This window comes from Trachymyrmex septentrionalis, unplaced genomic scaffold (assembly GCF_001594115.1).
Source record: "Trachymyrmex septentrionalis isolate Tsep2-gDNA-1 unplaced genomic scaffold, Tsep1.0 scaffold29, whole genome shotgun sequence".
Taxonomy (NCBI): Eukaryota; Metazoa; Arthropoda; class Insecta; order Hymenoptera; family Formicidae; genus Trachymyrmex; species Trachymyrmex septentrionalis.
The window spans coordinates 2,455,258-2,475,008 of record NW_017305451.1 but is presented as its reverse complement, the minus strand read 5'-3'; the positions used below and the strand labels follow the sequence as shown (position 1 = coordinate 2,475,008).

Genomic DNA, 19,751 nt, shown 5'->3' with positions numbered 1-19,751 from the left:
ATATATATTTAATAATATAATTCAATCGTTTAGAATTATATGTCAATATAAATAAAAATTTATTATATCGTAAGTTTTTTAAATATATTAATAAATATATACATTATAAAAAATGCAATTAGGATTATTATTAAACAAAAATTCTAAAAATAATCTTTTTCTGCTTTCGTGAAAGTAATTACAGTGAAGGCACAAAAGTTATATAAAGTACATTATATAAAAATAATTTTAAATTATAATTAATAATACTAATGGCATTAGAGAAAATTATGCCATTTCGTATACCAGATGACGTGAAATCACACAGCAATTACAACAGAACAGGATTAATTGCGGCAAAGACAATGTTCTTTTCTTTTTTTAAGAATAAAACACTATATTCCTTTTTAAACATGTTTTTAATGCTTTAAATATGCTATAGATAGTGTTATAAAAAAATTAAGAACATTGATTAAGAATATTAAACTGTTCAAAACATGTTTTTATCCTAACTCTCTTTATGTAATGCAACGTATCGTGATGCTCGAAATGTCATTTGGTGTGTGGACAGAGTGTGGTGTAGTAAGTAGTGAGCAGTAGTGAGTGGGCTAGAAAGTGAGAGTGTCAGAGAGGAAGAGAAAAAGAGAGACGAACGAAATTTGGAGGTATTTTTCTCGTGCGATCGGTTTTTCAGCTCGGTGAGAAAAATCCTTCTGAACTCGAGGTAGCCACGATGGATCGCGAACTGATTGACAAATTTATCGAGGTGACGGGTAAGTTACATTTTGCCTGTAAATTAACGCGAGAATTATCATTCAGGTTAAATAACGCGAGCATAACCAGTTAGCGTCGCGATTATAAACACATACATTTTTTTCTTCAAATTCGAGTGAATCGCGACGAAGCCGCAAATATAAATGCTGAGAACGATATCCCGGTGCGGACGCACGCGGACGACGTGCTGGATGTTCAGTTTGTGTCTTCCATTTAGGCGAGAGCGAGGCGACCGCTCGGCAATACCTCACGTTGGCCGATGGAAACGTGGAGATGGCGATTAGTTTGATGTTCGAGGGTGGCAGACCACCGGAGACCGAGAACGCGAATCCTGAGCCACCTGTGAGGGCTCCGATACTTCCTACGCGCGAGATCCTGGTGCCCTCAGATCCTATGTGTTCATTACCACAGTTGTCGAATAATGTGTTTGATAGGTTCAGAGATTTTGCGGTAGAAACCCGTAAGTATTCGTATAACATATCGTATAACATAAAAATTAGAGTATCCATATATATAATACATGATACATAATATATTTCTTAGATATATATAATATGTAATACATATTGGATGATTAATATAGAACGACAAGAAGAAGAGATGACTCGCCGAGTAACTGGTGGTGCAAAGCAGTTGTCTCAGAGGAAATCAAAGCGGTTGGAAGATCTGTTCCGACCACCATGTGATATTCTCTTTTTGGGATCCTTCATGGAAGCACGGGACCATGCGAAAACTTTAAATCGTTGGCTGCTTGTCAATGTTCAGAATCCACAAGAATTTAGTTGTCAGGTTCTCAATAGGGATGTGTGGCCCAATGAGCACATCCAAGAAATTGTGAAGGATCACTTTATCTTGTGGCAAGTATGTCGTGCCAGAATATCATGCCACTTTTTATGCATTAAAACCAAATGTATTAATTTTTAATAAATATTTGTTTAAATAGTTTTAACTAAAGATTTACTAAATTTAATATTTATTTGATACAAGAATTATTAATTTGATTTATTGGAAAATGTTAATAGATAAATATTACTATTTAAACAAATATTTTTTAAAATTTAGTAAATTTTTTTTTTGGTATGGTTCATTTTCTGATTTTGAGCTACATTTGTTACTTTCAATTAGGTCTTATCTAATACTTCGGATGGAAAACGTTATATAGACTTTTACAATGTGATGGCATATCCTTATCTGGCGATTGTAGATCCTAGAACAGGAGAATGTATGAAAGCTTACAATAACATTACTGTTGATAGCCTGATCTCTGATTTAAATGATCTACTGAGCACACACCCATCTCCAGAAAGTGCTACGTATGAAGCATCTGATTCTAAAGATTGGAATAATTTTCCTACAACACCTCCAAAACGAAATACTGTAGCTGATCAGATAAAGAATGTTAGTATATAAATTTTATAATTCTTTTTCTCTTTTTATAATTGATTTTTTATTGTAATATTCGTTTTTTCAGGATTGTGGACCTAGTAGCAAAACTTCTAGACTTTTATCAGAAAAAGTCACGTATTTTGGTTAGTATCTTTAAAATTGAGAGAATTAATTTTATAAAATTATGTATACATTTATTTATTTTACTAAATAAACATACCATTTTACTTATTGTTAATTTTTTAAATATTTGTGTTATGTACAACAGGAAACGAGAATGTAGCATCTGACAACATTACAAGTTCGAGTGTTTCAAATTTGAATGCTCCAAGTAGCAGCAATACTGCTTTTAATAAAAAGAGGAAATTGAATGAATGTGCGACTAAGCAGCAAAAGGATGAAAAATTAAAATCAGATACAACTAAATCTGAAACAGGTAAATATGACATCTTCTGTGGCTTGTAGTGTTTTTGATGTATCCTTTATTTCACCTATAAAATAACTTTTTAATCCAGGCGACGAACCTTTTCTTCGGCTCTGCTTACGATTGCCTAATGGTGCAAAGGAAACGTTATCAATGTGTGCAACGGATACCATCGAAGTATGTATTCAGATCTCTTTCTAAGATTGCACGATGTATACGTGTATAAAAGAAAACACGTGTGTATAATATAATTGCACATTTTGTAGGACTTTTTGATTAAAATGGAGGAAATGGGTTTTCCATCAACAGAGCATACATTTTTGGTACCATTCCCGAAAACAAATGTTGGTGCATTATCCGCAAATACTCGTCTGCTAGATACAATCTTGTTTCCAACGAACACAGTATTCATATCGAAGATATAGTAATTTTTTTCTGAATAAGTAATAATTGCTTCCATTACATTTTCTTAGTTACATTTTCTTCATTATTGTAATTGAGATATTCATTGAAAATTTTGTCACTGTTATTTCTACGTTACTATACGAAAATATGTAAAAATTGTATAGTTAAAACTTTAGAGTTTGATCTCTGTTCCATTACTCACTGCAAAAATTAATGAATCAATTATTCATATCTCGTGTTTATTTAAGTACGTTCTCATTTAAGGATACATTTTTTCATGTAAGACAAATGATAAAGGCACTGCCATTCGGTGTTCATGTCATACAAAAATGCGTTCATTAATCTTTTTATCTTAAATTAGGAATTAAGATTGTCGCAACTTATAAGAGAAAAAAGTTGCATGCGTAGTTACTGCCGAAATATCGAATAATATATTACTTTTTAGTTTTATTATTACCATTTCCGAAAAATCTTGTAAGTGCCGTCCATAATGCATACAACCATCACAGTACATCCTTTTTGGAATATTTCGAAGTGGCACATACAACAAATTGTTATATCTTGGCAGTCATTTTATAGCATTATTGCTCGATATAATGAAACATTTGAAACGTTCTTTATGAAACTTTTATCAATGTGATTCAAGATACAGGACAAGTAAGATTCCATAATACAATATATATCACAGTTATAAATGAAAAAAATGAGATAATGAAAACATTTATGTATATCGCAATATAAGGTATATCAATGTATCATCTTTTCATTAAGATCATCAGTTCAAGTTATAACTGCCGATATAGTTAAGATAGACGTAGATCAGGATAGTTTAAAGATATGAATTATAATTGTCAATAGAATATACTGCATAGAAGATTATGCATTGATTACAAGTACACGTCATGTCATCTGTATTTTTACTTATTTCTTAATATGCATTGTCATAATTCTGTAATATATATGGTAGAAAATATTTCTCCTATTAAGTGTGTACTTATATTAAATATATCATTTCATTCAATCATATTAATGTCTTATGTATATCCTGCACCATTTTTCAATATAAAATTCTAGTTTTTTTAAAACTTGTCAGCAATTATAATGTTACTTGAACTTTTAGTTTCATATATTCCCTTTAATAAATAATCCTAGTTTTATAGATATATATTATAACGATAGGGGTATTCACATACATATATAATAAAACATGTATTATATATACATGGTCTGATAATAATTCAGCAATAAAAAGAACAGAGATCTCAGATAGCAAAAAGTTGTTTTCTTTCAAAACAGTATCCAATGACATTAATATACTTCAAAACAAAGTCCATAATTGCTGTTTAGAGCACTTGTCATGTTCTTCTGAACATCCCTGACATCTTAAAAAAGTTGATCTTTTACGATGTTTTTGAAAACGGCATGAAATTCGAAAAAGTTAGAGTTCGAATAAGGTAAGTGAGGAATTTTAACAATTCTTTTCTTGACTATTCTTTTTTTGAAAAAACAAAAATTCTTTTATCTACAAAGACATTATCATGTAACTTTCTTGGTAAACATTTTTAAGACATTGAAGATATTCAGAAGAATGTGACGAGTGTTCTGAATAGCATTCTAACTATGTATTTAAAAAAAAGTTGATGCTTTGTATCGAAGATGTGTAAGGCTGGAATCAGATTACGCATTGTCCTCAGTGAAATTCCAATCTTTGATCTTTAATCTCAATCTTCAATGCATAGTCTGATTCCGGTCTAAAGTGTATTAATGTTATAGGTAACTTTGAAAGTTAAAATGTAACACTTTGTTATTTAAGATGTATTTTTTTATTAATATTATAATCCGGAAATTTTATTGTCAGATCATATATATATAGGATATTAAAACGGTAAATAATTCTGCAATACACACAGAGAGGATGATAGGATTCATTAAAAGACCAAAAATGAAAATGAAAATGATATAATATATAACAAAGTTTTATGAAAACAATTTGTCATATGCGTATGGTTTATATATGTTATTTATATAATATATACATATATATACAAATTAATTCAAAATATAATTTGTTATAAATATATGGATAAAGCTTCAGTCATTTTGATTTTTAAATATTGATATTGTATATAATATATATTGAATGTATATTTGTTATATGGTGGACACTATCTGAGTATATGGTATTAAAAAAATATATTCCCATTAAAAAAATATTTCCATTAAAATAGTCCTATGAATCACAAGAGAAAGTATAACACAATTATTATAAATATGTAAGTTCACTAATTTTTTGGTATTGTAAAAAAATATTTGCTATTATAATTCGTTATTGGATATACTAAATGACTATATCATTTTGTGCCTAAAAAATCACATAGCGCTAATCTGTTTCAGGAATTTGTTAAATTTATGTTCTAAAAATGCTACAAGATTTACTTCACTATGATAACGTCGTGTGGAACACTGTAGTCCAATTAAAACAGCAGTGGCAGCAAACATTAATGGTTATTGACATTAATTTTTGTCAATTCGATATATTGAACTTGATGCACAAAGCGGGGTATTAGTGAGGCGGTTGCATGAGTGCTGTCTGTGCACGTAAAGTCATACCAGTCACATCTTCTGTATAGTGGAATGAGAAAAGAATAAAAGAATATTAGATATAATAATATAATTCATAAATCATATAGATTCTACATAATAGCATTAAATAAACGATAGATAAATGTGCTTGAAATTAATATAAGCTAATAATTAAACTTAAAAAAAAAATTAAGTTATATTAACAAAATTTTACATTAACAAAAAAAATTCAACAAAGATTAAAATAAATAACACAATAGAATGTCGAGAGAAATGATATAATATTGTTAGTACATAAGCAGCCTTTGAAATACTTGTGAAGAACGTGTGATATCAATTCTGGAGATAACACATGCTACTTTTCCTTTAAAAAATAAGAAAGATAATTCAAGTATTTTTATTCGTACATATTTTTCAGTACATTATATAACGATAAATTTTCATGAAACAGATTTTATATTCAATCAACACAATAATATGTTTAATGTCAATATATTTATCTACACTACAAAATGTTCTTAATGTATATATTTTTAGTAGTAAACATATATATTCGAAGACAATACTCTGAGTATATTATATATTATATGTATATACATATATAGTGGTTAAAAAGAATCATTAATTAGAGAAAATGCTGTCCAAAAATATTAAATACTATCAATATTAATAAATAATAACTTCGTTACTTTCATCGATATCAGCAAATATATAGAGATTTCATTAAATATTAACAGTATATAAGCATTTAAAACATAACACGTACGTATTAAGTATTATTCAGCGACTAGTTTAGAAAATATAATTTCACCAATAACAATGTCTCGATTTTATTTTTGAAGCATCAGAATTTTTTTCGTATTGTCTATATTCGAAAGAGAAGGCATAGTAATATTGAAAATAAATATATATATATGACTGTATCCATTAGCTTTTTTATCTGAAGCAGATTTAAAAATAACTCCATAGTAAACAGATTGGTACTGTGTATAGATGTAGTAAGGTTGTTAATAAGATTGCAAAGCATTTCCACTCGATCTATCCTAAGAACTCAAACATAAAGAGCTATAGAAATTTATGAAAATAATTCTTCTTCCATACCCAGATGTTTCAGAAATACACCCATTGGCGTACGTTTCAAACCAATGCCCTCGATTTTATTGGCAATCCTGTTTTTGATATTCCTTAATCTCAATGAGGCATGTACAAATATTACTGAAAAATAGAGATATAACTATTGTAATAAAAATCAATGTAATTTTTATTGCTCAAGAAATAAAATCAAAATTAATAATGATATGAAATATATCAAATGTCACACTTACCGCAGACAGGTAACAGAATGCCTAGAAAGAAAACTAAAAGAGATCCCAGAGTATATGTTATGAAACATCCAGCGAATATTATAAAGAATATTCCAACAACGGGATATTGCCTTTTGAAGTTATGTATTGTGCTTCCTTCCATGGATACGTAAGCGAACGTACCCAAGATTGCCATCATTGCTAGCATACCAACTAGCATTTTAACAGGATGGATCAATCTATAAGAATTTATTGTAAATAAATCAACAAGTATGAAACAATACATAAAAAATACAGTATAAAGCATTTGCACAAGAATTTTCGAAAAGTTGATAATATTAGATGTTAATTTAGCTCAAGCTTAAACTATCTCATTCAAGACTCCAAAAAAGCTTTCATATATGTATCTAGAACGTGGCAAAAGTCGGAAGCCTCAAAATCTTCCTCAAGAAAGACTTGTAATCAAGAAAGTTCAAGAACCATTATACATCAACTCAAAATAACACTCAGGTCCATTTCAACCTCTCTGTAGATTAACTATAATCTTGATTTAATTTTTTTTTCTAATTCTTGAAACTAGAAAAACATAAAAAATAAGTTGAATCAAGCCCAAGTTAATCTACATAGAAATGGACATCATTATACAATCGAAAATCACTCACCCGACAATGAGAAAAATAACGATGGATGTAAACAAGTAATTAGTCTGGTAGTACAGGAGATTGTTGACCACTCGGTTGCCCCACTTCTCCAGGTCCTTGAGATTCGGTAGCTGAAAGCGTGCGGACTCCAGCAGGAAGTCGTCCAGGCTGCGCAGCGGCGGCAGCTCCAGATCGTTGCTCACCAGCTTCGTCTTATCCATCGTGGCGTCGAACTAATCTCAACGATATCGCACTGTTAGAATCAGCCGGTCTTCCCTCTAGATCGTTCTGCCGTCGACCGGTATTTTTGGATGATGACGAGTCCGGCGACGAATGTCATGCGATGTCGACGACGTGGTGAATTGTCGTCGGTCAGTCAACGATTAATTGGAGCGATCGCTTATATTGTCGGAGCAGCACGAATCAGCTCAAAGAAACAAGTCGCTTCGTGTACAAATAACAAATATAGACGCAACAAATCGCCCTCGGTCGTCGTCAAAATGCATCCACGACTACGTATTACGTTTCTCGGGGCGCTCTTGACAGGACATCAGATGTTCGATATCAAAATCTTTAGTCAAGGCAGGAAAGTGTTTTATCGAGTGGGAGAATGACCTGCTTTCCCGCGACATTCGAAACAAAGACATTAATAAATTTACATCACATTTTACTTTACATTAAAGTCTGAATAAATTGATTGAATAAATACTTCAAATATGAATAATAAGATGCATAAAGATAGACGGAAAAAAATGTACGATAATGAAATATGTAAAATAAATATAAATGTATGAATGGAAGAATATGTGTAAATCTTTCGTTGATTATTATGCGATATATCATTGTTTAATAAATGCGAATTATTATGCACAATATAAATTTATTTCAACACTGCTAAGAATCACATTTTTATTGCATTTTTTATTATAATTGAATACAATCTCCATTCTTATTGTGTATCCTCATCATTGTTTTTGCAACGTAATTAACCGTTATTATAATTCTGCTGTAATCGATCTGTTTTACTAAAATCACAAACGATAATGAATGATTCTTTATTGTATATGCATTTTTATAATTTTTAAATTAAACGCTACTGCATATATTGTATAAAATAGTACGACGTAATATTGTTTCGTAAATTATATGCCGGATTAGTAACGGAATATTGAAAAACCTTCGTCGGTATCTTGATATTGATGTGTGCAAATAAATATTTAAAAATTAAAACATTTTAAAACACTGATGATAGACTTCCAGAATGTCGTCCAGAATGTCGTCATCAGAATTAATTGGAATTTGCTTGGTTCTTGAACAAGCTGTACAGGTGACTTCTTTCAGAAAGATATATTGAAAATATATGAAAGAATAATAATCAAAGGAAAATCCTATTTATTATATATATATATATACAATTAATAGTATTTATCTTGATTTTAATAAGCATTCAACCGTCGCATTATGTTATATTTTTTGATGATTCTGCGAACAGCAGAACACCATACATCTGTAAAATTTCTTCTTTGGAATCTTTCGTTTATAGCAATATATCGCATTGTCATATTTTCCATTTTTAATTTAAAAAACATACACACGTGTTTATTAATTAATTTCGAAATTAAAATCTAAAGGAAATGTTCATCAATTAATCAGCAATTAATTAAATCTTTATGACATGTAATAATATAAATGCAACTTAATTATTTAACATACGATTGTTGCAAGGTACTATAATGGTGCGGCCACAATAGAAGGAATAAAAAATCTAACCTATCAGAAATCATGTATTCCAGTGTATCCAATATCTGATAGGTTGAAAGCCTCATTCCTTCTATCGTGGCTGCACCTTAATTCTTGTTTTATGATCACTCGACAAGGCTTCTGAGGCTCCTGAGTACTCAGCCAGCAGCGTAGTATTACTAAGTGCGCAACTAAGTTTCCGGGTTTTTTTGATCAATGAAAAATGGAAAATTTCAAGAGAAATACAAAAAATGGTTTATTCAAAGTATCGTCCCTCGCTAGCTACACATTTTTGCCATCTCTCTGGCAATACATGAATACCGCGACGATAAAACGACGCGTCTTTGGACCGAAATCATTCATCCAACCAATTTTGCACTTCTTCGAAATTGGCCAAGTGTAGCCCAGCCAAGCCATGCGCCATCGACCGGAACAAGTGATAATCGGAAGGGGCCAGGTCTGGCGAATACGGCGGGTGCGGTAGCAGATCCAATTTCAGCGTTTTAATGGTGTCCTGGACGATGGAAGTGCGATGGCACGGAGCGTTGTTGTGCTGCAATATCACTCGTTCGTGTCTCGTGTCCCATTCTGGCCGTTTTTCGAGCAATGCATGGTTCAAATTGATCAGTTGTTGTCGGTAGCGATGCCCATTGACAGTTTCGCCCGTTTTCAGCAGCTCATAGTACACGATTCCTTTCTGGTCCCACCAAACGCAGAGCATTGTCTTCTTTCCGAAGCGATTTGGCCGTGCCGTCGATGTTGATGCTTCGCCAGGTGAAAGCCACAATTTTTTGCGTTTGGGATTCTCGAAATATATCCACTTCTCATCGCCAGTAACAATTCGATGCAGAAAACTCTTTCTTTCATGCCGCAAAAGCAAAATTTCGGAAGTGACTCTTCGATTTTCCATCTGTCTTTCAGTCAACTCACGCGGCACCCATTTTCCTTCCTTTTGAATCTTTCCCATGGCATGTAAACGTTTGGAAATACCTTGGCGAGTCATGTTTAATGCCTCCGCAAGTTGATCTTGTGTTTGCGTATCATCTTCATCCAATAACGTTTGCAGATCGGCGTCCTCAATTGTTTTTGGTCTTCCGGAGCGCTCCTTGTCCACAGTGTCGAAATCGCCACTTCTGAAGCGTTTAAACCAATCTTCACAGGTAGTTTTCGATGGTGCATGTTCGCTGTAGGCCTCCTCAAGCAAACGACGTGCTTCAGCTGCATTTTTTTTTAAGTTAAAGCAGAGAAGCAAAGCTTCCCGCAAATGCTGTTTATTTGGCACAAAACTCGACATCTTCGTTGTTAGAAAAAATATTTTTGCGTTGCGATATGTGTTGGTATTACGACTGGTTATTGTTAACAGATGTCCTAGTAAACTATAAAAAAACACAACTTCAGACATGTATGTCGACTACATGTGTCTTTAGCGCCATCCATGTGTGAAACCCGGAAACTTAGTTGCGCACCTAGTAGATGGCGGACTGACGAAACTTAGCCACACATATGCACGCGCGCGCGCGCGCGCACACAAAAGCACGAATCCATGTACATGCGCTCTCGGCGCTTGTGTGTGTACGTATGTGTATGTGTGTGTACAGCGTCTTGCCACGATACTCGTAAATGGCTGAAACTTAAGCCTATTCTGCAATGTGCTCTTTGTTTCCTGTTTCTTGCTTTCTGTCCTCTGTTCTCTTACTTCTTCCCCCTTTACCATTTTATCGACAATTGTATTTCTTGCTATGTGTTTTCTGTTCTTTCGAAGTTCGTTAACTTTTATCTCGGGCGACATAAGACAAAAAACCGGATAAGCAAAAGATAAAATAAAAAAAAATAGCAAAAAACAAAAAACAGAAAACAAAAAGTACATTGTAGATTAACAATTATAGACGTGGAAAAGTAACGAAATTTATGTTGCATGTCATTTCGTTATTATTTACTTAATTATGCAAATATGACTTGTCTCGTACTTATCAAAGTAATTATCGATGAAAATTAAAGTTATCTTGGAATTTTTTATATGTAAAAGAGCGTATATTTTACTCGGTTTAACAGTGTCAGACCACACGTTTCTGCCCGAATATAGGCTCACTTTACGTGTCTTTTACAACCATTTACTGACTGCCAAGGAAGGAAAGGACAGTTTTCATCACATACATTTTACAAGTGTTTTAAAGCGATTTCGTAATATCGTTTCATCCAAATTGTCTTTACTTACAAATGGCATGCAACATAAATTAACGTGTATTTCTCGCTTTTGACGTCACAATTTCAACATGGTCGGACTACTCAGGGCAAGTTGGATAATTTAGAGCTACGAGTAGTTTTTTACGTATAATACAATGTATAATACGTATAACATACGGTATTATACCGTATAAAAATCATGTATAATACGTTATGTTTACATCCCAACCCTGCTCAGGAGTCTTAATAGTAATAAATAAAAAGAAATTGTGAAAAAAAATAGCGGGAAATTTATTCTCATCGAGATTACGAAAAATAATTGAATAACTGTTTTTCTTATTAGTTCAACAAGTACTTATACGATTGTCGAGAATATTTTTATAATTTATTGAGTTGACCAAAAAATACTATATATAGTTACGTTACATAAAAATTTACGTTATGTTAAAAATTATTAAATTTTTTTATAATAAAAAATAGAAAAATACCGAATTGCTGAATTATTTTGTGCTCTTCTTGCGATTCTTCGTAACGGTTGCCAAAGACTAACTGACTAATAATGTTCAATAGTGGGATTCTCTAAACGTCTTATCGATTGTTGCTATCGTTAACTAGCGACAGCCAATGGCAGGACAATCCTAGAAAAAAGCGCGGTTTTCATTGGCTGTCCCTAGTTAACGATAGCGATAATTGTCGATAAAATATTTAGAGAATTCCCCCCCCCCCTCACAACAGATTAATTTTGAGTCTACATAAAGGACAACACTGTCATTTAACATGGAGATTCAGGCTGCAAAATATAAATAAATCACATTATACATTCCGCAAGGAATATTCGTGTATCTTGTTTACAAAATCAAACGTGACTTTTAGCTTTCTTTGTTACAAAATCCAAGCCAAAACTTGACATACAGACTCTTTAAAACAGATATACAATAGATATTCATTTAGTCAATCTTGATTGTTTTTTAATACAATAGCAAGATAATCTCTGTGACAAATATACGAAATTAAATATTAATAACACGCGACAATTTCTGCACCCTGTTGAGTAGAAGATCTCCTTGCTTCACCATCGCTTGATATTGCCAATTCTTGCTATCCGGCCGATTTGTTTCGACTACTCCTCCAACTCGATCGACTTTGCAATGTAATCGGCCTGCTGCTATGAAGCGTGACAGTTCTCTAAATAAATAACATATTCAAGAGCATTAACAATCGACCTTAATATCTATTTTTGTATAAATCTTTACAATTTCCAGTTCAAGCAAACTGTACTGATTATTTATCGATTTTGAAACACAATCTTAAACTGAAGCCAGAGAATTTATAACTTTAATTAAATAAAAAATAAAATTAATTAATAATATTTGTGGCTTCAAGAATAAATCTAATACAAATAAAATATGAACTTCTGCGGATATTAGTGCATAAATTATATATTCATAAGTGATAAAATATAATTTGCAAGCAATTAAGAAAACTAATAATCAAATGAAGTTAAAAGTAAAATGTAAACTTGTAAATGAGTTTCGATGTTGAATTTGTGTGTCTTCTTTAATGTGATAATTAGTAAAATCAAGTACAAACTGAAATAATTACTTACAAATTGTATTCCATTGCTTATGAATATATAATTTATTAACAACTAAAGATATTCATATAAGCATTTTAGTTAAATTGTGTTAAAATTGGTAACAACAAACTCAATAAAAATTAATAACAATCACTCACTGATCAATGTATTCCACTGTGACACCAAATGCTTCGGCCATATACTGGAGAGTTAAAGACCGATAAGATTCCAATAGTTGCGTATATGCGAGAATTCTCATCTCCCGAACGTAATACCGATAATGAGGAAATATTAAATAATCTCGACGCAACAATCCTTCGACATGCGCTGAAATATTATTGTAATAATTGCAGGATCCTTCAAATATAAAATATAATTTAAACTGTCTTTCATACTTACCAAGATTCTTGAAAAAATCTGCATAATGACAATTATATAATGAGAACAAGTAATCCTTGACGTCTGAATTACTATGAAGAACCTCCAATATCTCGGAGCCCTTAATAATTTTGTCTCTCAGTTCATTCCGCGGAAGACTTATCATACTTAAGTATACTGTGTATCTCACAAAAGTGTTATAATCCATGAGCTCATAACTCGTAAATGTGCTAATTGTGTCCAAAAAGAAGTTTGCAGCTTCTTTGAAGTTACGAACTGCTATGCAATATATTCCCTGATAAACTTTCAAACGATTTCGTCTATCCCAATCGCCGCCTTCTTCTATCAAGCTGCAAAATATGAGTAAAATATATTAATTATTAAAATATATGATAATCGATATAAAAAGATCTTCTTTTTGCTTTCACTTACGTCTTAGCTTTCTCAATATTTCTAGTGATGTGATCATGATCCAGATAGAACAAGCCAATCCTAATATTGTGAAATATAATATCTAATCTGTGTCCTAATGATACTGTCTTGTCGTACGTTTTCCTAAATGCCGAGATTGCACCTTCTTTATCTCCTATTCGACAGAGATATTCGGATTTCTTTAAGTTGGCTTCCCGAACCTCCATCTCGCCTAGATTTTTCTCAGCATCCTCGATAGCATCATCAAGTTTCTTTAACTGTTCTACATTATGTGCTTTCATTGTTGCAAGAAGAGTTTCGTCCACGGACCAATTCAGGTCTTTGCAAACCTCTTCATAGAACGGAGCCATATCTATCCACAAAAATTGTCTTTATTTATTATAAAATTCAAATTATACTAAGAAATAATAATCATTAAAAAAATTAATAAATTGATCATAGCAGTTAATAGCCACATCTATTTTTAAAAATATTATTATCTTTATTTCAAAATCTTTTTTATTTCAAAACAGAAATTATATTAAGAACTACAAATAATTAATCCATTAAAGAATTAATAAACTGATCAAAGCAGTTAAGTAGAGGTTATGTTTCGGACAATAACAGATGACGAGATGACATATCCAGCGATAGATCGAGATAAGAAGAAAGGAAATGACAAAGTATTATATTAAACAGATTAAGTTACGCTATCGAAAATTATATCAAACTTTTCGAAATAACGTGACAAGCAATCGGGAGGAAAAGATGCAGTCTCACTGTCAGCTTTGATGGCATCCAAGAGTTTGGTCTTCAAAGAGGTATCATCTACATGTTCGCGGAGACCCAACAGGAACTTTGTCTGCGCCAACTCCAAATTCGGGTTCTTCTCCAAACCCTCTTCCTCCAGATTCTCCAGCGGCATTGTGAATGATTAAATACTTCGATAGACGACGCCCGTAATGAATTGACACCTTCCCTTTTAAGGTTAAGAATCCGAGACATCAGGTTCCTTAAAAGGATTTTTTTTAATTCGCAGCATTTCCGAAAGATGGCGCCACCACGTCGATTTTTCCATTTACGGTGCTTCAATAGATGGCGCCATCGCATTTATCGCTTGTTCACCCATGTAATCTTCAATTTTTGCTAGTCATTCTCACTTGGAAAAATATCTCGCGAGATGGTATAAAAAATCATGAAGTACTCTTTTCCGCTTTTTAATTCTTGTTTCAGAAAATCAGAAGTAACGTAAATCTATGAATTAATAGAATCAGTCAGATGAATGTAGAGAATTTAATTAAATTGAAGTATAATTATACAAGGCTGTATTTAAAAGACAAAATTGAGATGTCATCTCAAAAGCAGGTAGGCAAAACGCAGCAACTCAAGACTGTTAAATTAAACGTTCGTTAATTTTGAAAGTCAGGGCTCCGACATTTGCTCTCATGTAACGTGATAAAACTCTTATTATTGAGCACCTCAACAGCAGGAACAAAAGAGGAGGTTGCTCAAGCAAAACACAAGTCATCTCCCAATTTACGATTCATTTTTATATTATTTTGATATTATCATGATTTACTGCTCTGCTTATGCTGGAATGACTAACGCACTCCGTTTATTTTAACGAATCAATTTATTTACTTTTTTTTTGACACATATTGCCATTGATTGAGACAAGATGAGTCTAAGAAACGGAAAAATCTATCCCCACAGGATAGATTCACTTAATATTTAAAAATTAAACACGAAGGATCTCTCGCGGTGATAGACTGTGTTTATTCCATTAATTGTGTCGTCTAGTTCCTTCATTTCCTTTTCAATCAAAAATTCTATTCTTCCAATACTCGGATTATTTCCACACTCGTCTGGATTTCCGATTATTTTTCTTCACGACGATAACGAAGTGGAATTAGTGAACTGACATTTAATTCCCACGATTTGCGTCATAAGAATTCAACAGCTGATTCGAAGCCAAAGGCGCTGACTATTCGAGCTTGATTGTTGCCAAAGATTGTTGATTTCTCTAATATTCGTGAAGCTGATTGACGATCCGCGAAATCGAAACAGAAAATGGCGGAGAGATTCGATCTCCCGAAATCAAAGAAACAATAGGAGAATAAAAGCTTTAATCGTCTCGCAATCGAGGGAGATGATCGTCGCCATACCTGGCAAAATAATAACCGTCATTATCATATAAATTCCTTTTCCTTGTTACTTTTTTTTTAAATTTAATATACGTAATGTAACATTTTGACCACACGACACACAGCTTATACAGTGTGAGCCTTTAATAATAATAAACGCGCACATCAATTTCGTTCTCTTAATCGACTTCGATAATGAATCTAAAATTCTAGACGATTAGCTCATTAAAATATTTATCTTATTAGCCTCATTGGACAATTATGGGCAAGGATATCGAATTTTCGCGCGATTCTACATATATACGATCCGGATCATAAAAGATTCTCAGCGTATAATTTAATTGGACACATCTAGCTTATTATTCTTATCCAGGTAAAACGCAGAATCATGATTAAGTTATAATAATATCATAGGACGTCATCAGGACCTCATTTAATATTTCAAAATGAATTTATAAATGACAAATAAGGTGATGATGATATCCTTATTATATTATTATCACTTCTACGTGGATAATTTCCTTCAAAGAATAAAATTTAATTAATTTTTCTATCTATTTTTTCGATCGATTATATATATTATATATACACATATTTGCGTGTGATTTAAATGTAAAAAAAAAAAGAGATCAGTCGACACGCAGATAATCGTAGTGTGGATCAAGTATTTAGATCTCCGAATATACCACAGTGTTATTGAATGATTATTACGCTCCTTCGTATAACTTTGTTATAAAAAGATCGTATGAGATTGCACCGAGAGATAAAGAGACCATAAGAACTTATTATTATAGTTCCCAACGTCGCGCCGTTCGCTTGTCGTTCGAGAAAGAAAGATTTCTTTCGGGTAAAGAACTACCATTCTCTTTCGGTGTTATATCAGTAATGTATTTTGTAACAATTCATTTTTCACATAAAATATCGTAGTAGTACGAGCAGAGACATACAGATTTACATATTGCGGGATACTCGGGTATCCACTGAGCACCCAATGTAACGTCCGTTGGAGATCTGCGTGGGCTTCGTTAGGATCGGGCGGCAAAAGAGCAAGGGAGAAATCTCTTTTTCTTTTTCTTTTTCTTTTTTTTTTTTCCTTTTCTTTCGAGCTATCGTCAAGCTGCAGTCGACGAGCATCTGTCACCCTTCCTTATCCCGCGATATTTCGTAGGAGCGATGAATATTCGAGAAGTACATTCGTTAATTCAGATACAGAACACATCTCGACTGCCCGAGCGATCGCGACCCGATCGACGACAGGAGCTGGCAGAGCTGGGATCCGCGATACGGATCAGGCCGATCGTTCGAACGCACACGTAGATACACCATTACGTTTAATTAATAGGTAGAATAATAGAGGTTCGAAGCGATTAAAAAATATGTCGGAGGCCGGCACAAATCCCGGCCCAAGCTCTCTTACTCGCTTACTTAACTCTCGGATTTTGTTCTTTTTTTCTTTTTTGCTTTGTTTAATTCGACACGTTCAACAGCGAATCCACACTTTTATATATCTGTATAATATATATTTATACTTAATAGTAAAGTCCTTAATATAGAGCGATCAATTTACAATCAGTTAGTTAATTTGATTAATCGAAGAGTCAATTAATTAGTAGTGCGGTTGGATGTGCCGGTCGCACCGACCGGCCAGAGTTATGTGTATATTAATCCTCATCTTTTCGATTGCGAATCGATGAACGTTGTTGCGCGACTAACACACCGATGACATCTATTATTCTTGGCCGCCGTCCGGAATCGGATTGGATTTCTGAAAAACATCTACTACAATAAACTTCGATCGTATGTACTCGTGACTCGCGTCTGTATGTTTATATGTATGCGTGTTTGCGTGTGTGCGCGTGTGTGTTTGCTGTGTACAGATATTATGTAATTTATGCCGGTGTGTGTGTGTGTGTGTGTGTGTGTGTGTGTGTGTGTGTGTATGTGTGTGTGTTGAGGCCGATGATGGAACGAAAGAAACATCTATAATATAGACATCAGTTATTATATCAACGATTCTCATCTATACCCTGTGCATCATCTTAAATGTCTCGACACATCCTAGGTGATTTCACCCGAGATAAATGTTGCTCGCTTATCCTTACATATATAATATATTTATAGTTTATATTTATATAATATCTATATATATATATTTATATATTTATATATTTATATCTGTATATATATTTATAATCATGCCAGATGCGTCACTTTACAGCGTCGGTCAGCGACAAAGGAGGATGCCGATTAATGCCAGCTATATCTATTACGACTGCATGTAAGTGTACGTATGTTTTGTGTGTGTGTGTGTCTCTGTCTGTGTGTGCGCGCGCGCGCGCGCGTGTGTGTGTGCGTGCGCGTGTTGGGTGTGTGGTGCGCGTGAATGCGTGTGTCCGTTTTCATATAATCGTGTATTAATATATAGTGACTTTCGGCAAAATGCGAAACGCATAACAGAATATAATTAACGAGACAACGTAACGCGACTATGTTAATAACGACGTAACTTCACACAGCGATATCGAGTTGAGATAACGATAAATAATAGCCAGAGTTGCAACGAGAAAACGGCGATGGCTGTTGCGGGCGCGAGGTACGAAAGTGGATGGCGCGGTGATGATAAAACAATTAAAGTACACACGAATAGTCTCTCTTCCTTCTTCCGCCTCTCACGTTTTGGGCTCATACATCTTCTTACGTTAAGTAAGCTTGGCATCCGGTCGCGCGGGCGGTCTCTCTTACCAAGGTTCAAGTTATAATTCGGTCGATCGTCGGCGAATTCCGTCCCGCGCGCGAGTTGCAAGGCCGGTTCTATTAACATCGATTAACATCAACCTTAGTTTAATCGACTTTCTATCTCCTTTTAGTCCCGTCATTTTTTTTCCGAGAAGGAGATAAATAAGTTACTTCACATTTCTAATTAAACGACGCTGATCAAACGTCATTCGCGCGAATAAATATATTCGAAATTTGGAATTTTTAACGCAAGAATATATCCAAAAGAGTCTCGAAATATTAAATGGAAATGACGCGCAGCAGTTGAATTAGCATAACGTTTAAGTTACATCTACAATTCAACGGTTTCTTTCACGCAAAATTGACTTTATCCGATTGCGGGAGGAAACGAATACAAAGGAAAACTTTTAATCGCGTGATACTTTTATATAACACTTTTTTACACTTGCCTTCTGAATGTCGCGTTCGAGAAATAGTTCCTTTTTCCCCGGATAAGGATTAAACTACGGTTAAATTTGACCAACGTTGACGAAAATGGTCGTGCCACGATTGAGGATGCACCGACGCAATCGGGCTTGATTTTTTTTCCCTTGCTATGTGCAGTAACCTTAACGATACAATGACGATAACGATTAATATTTACTCTGTTAAAAAAAAGCTCACGTGCCGCGAGCGCGAGAGCGACGCGCAATTTCGTGACATTTTCCATTTGCTCATCTCTCGTTAGAGCGCGATGAGGAGATGTGATTTTTCGGTGGAAAATAACAAAAACGGAAATTGGAAAATTATTTAATCTGGAACACACTCTGTGCGTGGCAAGAAAAAGAATAAACGAAACAAATGATAGTGTATCTTTTATTCGGGCTGAGAAACATCCGACCGCGCTGATAATGGTCGATGCAGATTCGCGCGTTCAGAAATGATGATGCTCCGAACGCAAGGATATCTAATCGATTGATCGCGTTCTTATTTCAATTTTTGTTGCTGTATGATAACAAACACGGACTCGTAGAAACGTGAGAGGGTACGTAAAATCGTAATTTCACAACCGAGTTTCGTAATATTTCGATGGGTCAACAATTAGTT

At 33.5% G+C, this 19,751-nt stretch overlaps 3 protein-coding genes across 3 annotated transcripts; 1 reads left to right on the top strand and 2 right to left on the bottom strand.

The window, feature by feature from the left end:
- Positions 1-503: 503 nt before the first annotated feature.
- On the top strand, positions 504-3,011 carry LOC108749345 (UBX domain-containing protein 7). The gene is made up of 8 exons (XM_018487962.1): positions 504-752; positions 971-1,213; positions 1,337-1,614; positions 1,879-2,151; positions 2,225-2,282; positions 2,408-2,575; positions 2,655-2,740; positions 2,830-3,011. Exons 1-8 carry the CDS (start codon positions 713-715, stop codon positions 2,986-2,988), a joined length of 1,305 nt encoding a protein of 434 aa, XP_018343464.1. The 5' UTR covers positions 504-712; the 3' UTR covers positions 2,989-3,011.
- Positions 3,012-5,236: 2,225 nt separating this feature from the next.
- Positions 5,237-8,236, bottom strand: LOC108749480 (PRA1 family protein 3). The gene is made up of 4 exons (XM_018488239.1): positions 7,518-8,236; positions 6,877-7,094; positions 6,653-6,766; positions 5,237-5,590 (listed from the first exon to the last, which is right to left on the bottom strand). Exons 1-4 carry the CDS (start codon positions 7,715-7,717, stop codon positions 5,532-5,534), a joined length of 591 nt encoding a protein of 196 aa, XP_018343741.1. The 5' UTR covers positions 7,718-8,236; the 3' UTR covers positions 5,237-5,531.
- Positions 8,237-12,265: 4,029 nt separating this feature from the next.
- LOC108749478 (26S proteasome non-ATPase regulatory subunit 6) lies at positions 12,266-14,792 on the bottom strand. Its single transcript, XM_018488238.1, has 5 exons — positions 14,566-14,792; positions 13,807-14,158; positions 13,396-13,724; positions 13,155-13,323; positions 12,266-12,605 (listed from the first exon to the last, which is right to left on the bottom strand). The coding sequence occupies exons 1-5, from the start codon at positions 14,708-14,710 to the stop codon at positions 12,431-12,433; spliced, it is 1,170 nt and encodes a 389-aa protein (XP_018343740.1). The 5' UTR covers positions 14,711-14,792; the 3' UTR covers positions 12,266-12,430.
- Between the last annotated feature and the right edge of the window lie 4,959 nt (positions 14,793-19,751).

Bases quoted from the DNA above. Each gene is read 5' to 3' on its own strand.
- LOC108749345 (XM_018487962.1), top strand. From the start codon at position 713: ATGGATCGCGAACTGATTGACAAATTTATCGAGGTGACGG. The intron at 2,283-2,407 runs GTTAGTATCTTT...TATGTACAACAG, and splicing joins AGAAAAAGTCACGTATTTTG to GAAACGAGAATGTAGCATCT. The intron at 2,576-2,654 runs GTAAATATGACA...TTTTTAATCCAG, and splicing joins TACAACTAAATCTGAAACAG to GCGACGAACCTTTTCTTCGG.
- LOC108749480 (XM_018488239.1), bottom strand. From the start codon at position 7,717: ATGGATAAGACGAAGCTGGTGAGCAACGATCTGGAGCTGCCGCCGCTG. The intron at 7,095-7,517 runs GTGAGTGATTTT...AAATTCTTATAG, and splicing joins GTTATTTTTCTCATTGTCGG to ATTGATCCATCCTGTTAAAA. The intron at 5,591-6,652 runs GTATGGAAGAAG...TCCACTATACAG, and splicing joins TGTATTTCTGAAACATCTGG to AAGATGTGACTGGTATGACT.
- LOC108749478 (XM_018488238.1), bottom strand. From the start codon at position 14,710: ATGCCGCTGGAGAATCTGGAGGAAGAGGGTTTGGAGAAGAACCCGAAT. The intron at 14,159-14,565 runs GTGAGACTGCAT...TTTTGTGGATAG, and splicing joins GGATGCCATCAAAGCTGACA to ATATGGCTCCGTTCTATGAA. The intron at 12,606-13,154 runs GTGAGTGATTGT...TTATTTATTTAG, and splicing joins ACAGTGGAATACATTGATCA to AGAACTGTCACGCTTCATAG.